The sequence below is a fragment of the Camelina sativa genome, chromosome 5 (assembly GCF_030686135.1).
Source record: "Camelina sativa cultivar CO46 ecotype springtype chromosome 5, ASM3068613v1".
NCBI lineage: Eukaryota > Viridiplantae > Streptophyta > Magnoliopsida > Brassicales > Brassicaceae > Camelina > Camelina sativa.
Window position 1 is genome coordinate 32,700,959 of NC_141884.1, and position 8,068 is coordinate 32,709,026.

General features: G+C 36.5%; 1 protein-coding gene across 1 annotated transcript; it reads left to right on the forward strand.

The window, feature by feature from the left end:
* Window positions 1-6,336: 6,336 nt before the first annotated feature.
* On the forward strand, window positions 6,337-7,428 carry LOC147944641 (uncharacterized). Its single transcript, XM_087512668.1, has one exon. It carries the CDS (start codon window positions 6,337-6,339, stop codon window positions 7,426-7,428), a length of 1,092 nt encoding a protein of 363 aa, XP_087368794.1.
* The last annotated feature ends 640 nt before the right edge of the window (window positions 7,429-8,068 follow it).

An 8,068-nucleotide genomic window follows, 5' to 3' on the forward strand; every position in this document is an offset into this window, starting at 1 on the left:
ATGTGCTGGCACTTGTGGCCGAAAAGGAGAGACCTTGTAGACACCTCATAACCTAGTTTTTGCCATTTTTAGCTATTTTTACATTATTGCATCATCTCTTATCTTTTCTCTAGGTTTTCATAGATTTGTAACCTTCATAACTTTGAATCTATTGAGTATTTTCTTTTACTTCTTTGTATTAAATTGTTCATCTCATCATTATCTATCCATTCATGTCTATATCATCATTTTCTGGGTTTGTGTTCTTCATGATGATTTTTAGATTTGATTAGTTGCTTAGGATCTTAGAGATGGGATAGGTTGGTAAAGAGTTATGTTTATCTAGATTGTTTAAGCTTGATTGTTTAAAGATCCCTTCTAGATTAGATGTGCTTTATGTTGTTCTTATATTGAGAGGGTAAGGATATATCTTAAGCTTCTTAGCATCACACCAATGTCTAAGTTGTTACATAAGGCTAATACTAGAGATTATCATGAAGCATGCTAAGAGATTAGATGTTTAATATGATTTTTGACATTGATGATCTGAGTTTATTGCCTGTTTAGTATGGTTTCACCAATGAGAGTTGGGTTAGGATGTTACTAAACTTGATTGCTATTGTCATGAGAATGGATTAGCAAGTATTAGAAGATCATTGTCTAGGGATAGCTTTTATTAAGTTTGTTAAACAATCTGGGTAAGCTTAGCTTGTTACCAACCAATTAACCCCATCTCTAGGACCTATTTGCTCATTGTTTATTACTGCTTTCTCTGTTTAATCGTTAGTTGTTTGCTTTACTTTCGTCCTGCTCTGTTTTGTTGATGATCTGTCTCAGTTCTGTTCATTCGCTTGTCAACTCGACCCCCCACTCGACCATGCACTCGACCGAGTGCTAGGTCGAGCTCCTGTTTACTTACTTGTTTATGCATTGTTCTGTTTCATTTCTGTTTGCCCTTAGTTGCATTTGTTAGTAGTTTTCTATTGCCGAGCATAGTTTATTGCACTTGTTCTACAGTTTAATTCAACATTAGTATTGTCTTAAGTTGCCTTAGTTTATTGCATTTCATTATTGTCATTAGGTTGTTAGAAACAAATCAACTTGATATTTGGCTTAACTTGAATGCATTGATCACATCTTGACTGCTTACATATCACACTCTTTATGGATTGACATCCTTTATGCTACAACATCATAAGGGTATTGAAACAAGGTTTTGTATGTGGTGGATGATGATGAATGTATGCAATGAGATATGAATGAATAGATGGATGGGTGTTTCAATTCCCCTTATGCTGTTGCAGTATAAGAGGTATCAATCCTAATTGAGTGTTTGTGAACAATTAAGATATGTATATGAATCTAAGTCAAGCCAAATGCAAAGATTGTTTGTCACTAACAATCCTAAGAGGAAAATTTAAAATGCAGAGAATAAAACTACAAGAACTAGATGCTAAATGTAAATGAAACAGAATGATTGCAGTAGCTATGAAACAAGAACAGAAATAGAAACTATGCTAATGAACTAATGCAATACAAGTAATGAACTGGACACTAAGTAAATGCAACAGAAATGAAACAGGAATGAAACAGAACAATCACAAATCATAAACAAGAGTTCTGGGGATGAACTCGAGCAAGCACTCGACCGAGTGTAGGTCGAGTACAGGGTCGAGCTGGATAAATCCGGGAAACAGAGCAACACAATAAAAACAGAGCAATGCAAATACGAATCAAACAACAAGCAAGCAACAGGATTAAGACTTTAAAATCAATAAACAAAGAATGCCTTGAGGAGGGATTTATGGGCTGGACTAATGAATGAGGTTATCACACTTTGGCCAACAAATCTCAAGCAAACTTTGAGCTAATCTCTAGACATATAAATCTAAGACAAGTCTCCTCCACTCTCATGGTAAGAAACAATCAAACCTATGCATCTCTAGATTTGTTCTCACAAAGTAAAGAATCTACACAAGCAGGCATTAAGCAATACATCTCAAACCAAACAAGACCTCTAATCTCTTAGCAAGCCTAATGGTAAGCTCTAGATCTAGCCTTATCTATGCTCCTTAAACATTGGTGTGATGCTAAGATGCTTGAAATCAAACCCTAACCTCTCAGTTCAGGATCAGCATTAAGAACATCTAGCCTAGAAGAGATTCTATCACAATCAAGCTTGACCAAAGCAAACAAACCTCAAACACAGCCCAGCCTAACCCATCCTCAAGATCCTAAGCACTACTCACAAGAACACATGATGAACACAAAAATCATAAACCCAGAAAATATTGAAACTTGCATCAAATGAAAGATAACACAGAGATCTACAATATTGATGAAGAAATAAAACTCGAAATCTTTATATCTTGAAAGTTATGAAACCAATAAAATACAAGGATCTATTTTTTTCTCTCTAAAACAAGTACAAAATCTAAGGAAAGTAAAGGTGCAAAAAGAATAATTCCCAAAAGGGTAAAAACTAGGTTTAGAGAATATCTAAAAAAGTGGTCTCTTTTGGTGGCTGCAGGTACAAGGCTTTATATAGGAGGGGGAGTGGAAGCCCTAAAAATACTAAAAGACAAAATAGTCAACGGCTCGGTCAACTCGACCTGTGCTCGGTCGAGTGGCAGGTCGAGCTGGCTTCTCTCGTGCGTTCTCCACTCGGTCGAGTCCTCCTCAGCACACGGTCGAGTATGCGGTCGAGTTGGACCCCGGACCTTGTTGTTTCAGCCTAAACTCTCTTGCTTTTCCTTCATGGTTGCTTCACTTCTCCTCAGCATTGCTTCCATGCTCCTTAAGCTCCAAAATCACTTGTTTATGCATGAAAAGATGCAAATGCAATGCAACTAAACTCTAATGCATGATTGGTCCTAAAGCTACACAATAATGGTGAAAATGGATAGCAAAAGATACAAAAGATGTGAATAAACTAAGGGAAAACAAGGTAAAATATATGAACATCAACACCCCCAAACTTAGTCTTTGCTTGCCCTCAAGCAAATAAGCAAGACATAAGAAGGTAAGTGAGGTTTGAAAGTGGGATCTCAGCTCCTAAAGCTTGCAAATAGACCATCTAGAATCAATGTCCAAGTTACTAATACTATGATGCAAGTTGAATAGTTAGAAGCATAAGATTGAACCAAGCGTTGAATTCCTGCATTGTATTTGGTCTAAATTGAAGCATGTTGTGATTTGAAACCATTTCCTACTTATAAGAACCTAATATTGACTTATAATTATCAATGTGTGTATTGCTTTAAACTCATGGATACCACATACATACTTGGATCATCTTTCTCCTTTTCACCACTCTTGTTGATCCAAGTAGCTGATTTCCTCATTAAGAATCAGTTTCCCTACCCCTTAACCAAACCTTTCTTTCAAGCCATGTTTATTCTTGTGTGTGTGAGGCCTATTTTTGGGATTGAGCTTGGTAGAAAGTGTTAGGTTTGAACTGACAAGAGTAAGACCTTGTGTAGTTCTAGTTTGCATTTTTCAAACTAGATAGGACTAGGTGGATCACTTGTTGGGTTTGGGACTTGGCTGTTTTGAAAAGAAAAGAGAAAAAAAGAGAAAAAAAAAAGGTAGAGTCTTTAAGAGGGGAATGTGTAAAATCAAAGTCTAGTGAAAGAATGGTAAGTATAAGATTGTTGAAGTTGGTTCTAGTTAAAGAAAAGAAAGAAAGAAAAAAGAGTATAGCAAAATGCTTTTATGTCTTAAGAATAAGAAGAAAAGAGAACCATAGCAATAAGACAGAATCCCCCATTCCACTAGAAAGATCAAATAAGAAACCTCTCCTAAGACTTTAAAATCAAAAGAGAAAAGGGTGAAAGAGAAGTGAAGAAGAAAAAGGGTAGAACTAGGACAATTTGGGTTTAGATTGATAGGATAAATACTTTGGGTGCCTTTGGGTAGACAAGGTTTTGTTCTTGTATGTGTCTAAGTGTTCTTGTAAGTGTCTAAGGTTTTATGAGAGAACCTTGATATTGATAAGCCCCACTCTAAAAAGAGACTATCATTGTCTCTAAAACCTTTTACTACCAAGCCAAATGAGTTTAAGCATTGCATAAATTGATTCATGTTCTTGATTAATGAATGTTAAAGGAAATGGTTGATTTGAATGCATGTGGACATCTAAGGCTCAAATCAGTAAAGGTTGTGATAGGCTTGTCTAAAATCTTTAAGTACAGCTCATTCACCTTGCATCATAGTACTAGTAACTTGGACATTGATTCTAGCTAGTTTATTAACAAGCTTTAGGCTTTGATATCCCATTTTTAAACCTCACTTTCCTCTCTTGTCTTGTTTGTTTACTTGAGGGCAAGCAAAGACTAAGTTTGGGGGTGTTGATGTCACTATATTTTACCATATTTATGGCCTTGTTTAGTTCATGTTTTGCATCATATAGAAGTCATTCCTTAGGTTTTATAGCCATTTATGTCCAAATATGCACTTAGGATGTTTAGAAGCATGCATTGCATACATTTGTGCATTTGGAGTATTATTAGGTGTTATGGAGCTCTAAAAGGGTAAGGAAGGACTTGCTGTTATTTCTGGAGCTAAAAAAGAGGATTGGAAGTATCAGGAAGGGAAAAGAAGGCACTCGACCATACCACTCGAGCAGGCACACGGTCGAGTACATGGTCGGGTTCATAACGAGCTCCTCAAAGATCGATCCGAATGTAGATTTGACGTTGCGATTCAGCTTCAGCGTCCTTCATGAGAGTTGTAGGAAATTGAGTTATATTTCAAATGCCGGTGGTTTCAAGGCAATGAGAGCTGTCGTTCAAGAGTTATACCTGTTTTACTGAACCGATATCATACTAGATCGAAGACTGGAGTTACTTGACGGACCAACCATTCGACCATGCACTCGACCGAGCATGGTCGAGCACTTGCAGCAAACTCTCAATCTTGTCCTCTAGCTAACTAGGGCTTTCCCCTCTTTACTATATATATGTGCTGGCACTTGTGGCCGAAAAGAGGAGACTCTGTAGACACCTCATAACTTAGTTTTTGCCATTTTTAGCTATTTTTACATTATTGCATCATCTCTTATCTTTTCTCTAGATTTTCATAGATTTGTAACATTCATAACTTTGAATCTATTGAGTATTTTCTTTCACTTCTTTGTATTAAATTGTTCATCTCATCATTATCTATCCATCCATGTCTATATCATCATTTTCTGGGTTTGTGTTCTTCATGATGATTTTTAGATCTTATTAGTGGCTTAGGATCTTAGGGATGGATTAGGCTGGGTAATAGTTATGGTTGCTTAAACTGATCAAGCTTGATTGTTTAAATATCTCTTCTAGATTAGATATGCTCTATGCTATTCTTATACTGAGAGGGTAAGAATAGATCTTAAGCTTCTTAGTATCACACCAAAGTTTAAGTTGCTAGATAAGGCTAATGCTAGAGATTATCATGAAGCATGCTAAGAGATTAGATGTTTTGTTGATTGTTGACTATAATGATCTGTGTTTAATGCCTGCTTTTATATGATCTTTGCTAGTGAGAGCTAGATTGGGAGTATCTTAGCTTGATTGTTATTGCCAAGAGATTGGATTAACTTGTATTAGGAGATCATTGTCTAGAGATAGCTCATGTTTGATTGAGGTTTGTTGGCGAGTTTAGATAATCATAGCTTGAGTCCAGCCCATGAATCCATCCTTAGGACCTTCTTTATCTATTGATTTACCTGATTGAATCCTGTTTAATTGCTTGTAGTTTGTTTACTTTCGTTCTGCTCTGTTTTGTTTGATGCTCTGTTTCAGTTCTGTTCATTCGCTTGTCAACTAGACCACCCACTCGACCATGCACTCGACCGAGTGCTAGGTCGAGCTCCAGTTTACTTTCTTGTTTATGCATAGTTCATTGCATTTCATTATTGTCATTAGGTTGTTAGAAACAAATCAACTTGATAATTGGCTTAACTTGAATGCATTGATCACATCTTGACTGATTACATATCACACTCTTTATGGATTGACATCCTTTATGCTACAACATCATAAGGGTATTGAAACACCTTGCATACCATTCATCATCATCTCTGCCTATGTCTACTTATACATTCATTGCATAAGTAGAACCTTGAAAAAATCCTTGTTTCAGGTTTAATTTTTGAAACTTCGAGAAATAGCATTATTTACAAAATTTTAATATTTTTAATTTTTTTTTGGTTTGGGTTCTCTACTTTACATTTACATTATATTTTAGAGGGGATAACGTTTAGTATTTAGAGTTTAGGGCTTAATTTTGAAAGTTTAATTTTTACCTATTGTGCTACATTATAACTTTACAAACCAAGGCCACCGACTGTTCCCGCCGCTACGTCACTCACCGGAGATGATCCCTGCAGCACACATCTCTCCGTTACTCTCGGGCAGCCGTCACACCTCTGTTTCTGATTGGCAATCGTTTGTGAAGTTAGGATTTTCCCCAGTGGACCTAACTATCAATGGCGTCCTTCACCACGACTACCGCACGGTATCGATGTTCTATCACTTGCCGGCGAAGTCCCCTGCTCTGCAGCTCTTCCCGCAATCCTCTGACGGCGACCAACTGCGACACCCTTTGCCTCTGAAACTAGGGTTTTCCCCAATGGACCTAGATTTCAGCTTAGGCCCATTAAGCTATAAAAGCCCTATGTCCATCAATCTATCTCAACTATGCAACTTTTGCAGGCTCAAGCTCTTCTCCTCTCCGTTTATGACTCGTCACTGCCTAGTTCTGTTCTGTTTCTCAGTAATCAATGGCCGAAGACTCTATTGGCGAAAGGTAACACCAGTTCCGCTTTGGCCACTCATATATCTTGTTCAGAACCTGGATTTAGTTGTTTTTAGGAGCTTGCGATATGAGTATGAATCACTGCGGTTATATAGTCCTTATCTCTCGACATGTTCTAGCATGAGTGAAATGTTTGGCTTTGAACTTTTTATGTTCAATGAAGAGTTTCACTTAAGCTGGTTCCCTGATGATCCCAAGCATCCTCTTCTTCCTACTCCCATCACCTGGATCCTGTTTCAAATTGCCTTTAGTGCGTTTTATCGTAGTGATCAAATCCTTAGGCTCTGGATGGTAAAACAACCTTGCCTCGACTTCAAAACCATAGTCTCCCGAATCTTTGCTGTTTTGTTATTGTGGGTAGTGTTTCTTGCCCCGGTGGACTTCAACGCATCGTTTCTTCTCTCAACGTCTCAGCGTCTTATGACCTTGACCAAGCAACTGTCCTCTGAGCTTCTCGAGGATGGATTTTCGACCTACCAGGATCTCACATGTGCCAAGGGGCTTCCATGCTCATGGTTCACAGCTCTCTTGGAATTACAGTCGATGAATTATCTTTCTAACCTTGTGGCATTGGGGAATGTCTTCCTTTGTATTGCTTTAAACTTTGAAACTCTTGCTTTTTGTGATTGTATCTGTTACTATCTTGAATGAATGAAAGCAACTGGTTTGACAAAAAAAAAAAAAAAAAAAAAAAAAAAAAAAAGACTTTTAAAAATATCGAAAGATCAAGTAAAATTTAAGATGTTAAACTAGTAGTATATTATAAGTTTTTTAAAAAACTGTTAATTGGCCTCATAAAAATAACAAAATATTTTGATGTTTCCTTAATGGGCTTTGACACTTTTTACTATGATTTGTTTTTTTCAAGACTAAAAATTTTGATGACTATCATACATGTTTTTTAGAAATATATAAAATTACTACTAAATCCAAAAAAAATAGCAAAATTAAATTAAATTTTAAAATTATTGTTTATAATCAGTATTTGCCCGCACAAGAGTGTGGGGAACTCTCCTCGTACTAATATAATAAATCTCTAAACTATCTTTTTTATAGGTATTATCATTCTGTACCCATAGAAGACTTGATAATTAGTTCTCTCTCCTTCACCCTGTTTGACATATATGTACAGATGCATGAGACAATTAATAGCCTTAATACATGTTTTTTTTTTGTCAAAACCTTAAATAAATTTCTATTATTTTATATTTTTATGGCATTACCTCTTCGGCCAAAAAGTTCTTCACCATGAACTTGCCATCACAAAATCAAAACAGAGTGAGGTTTCAAC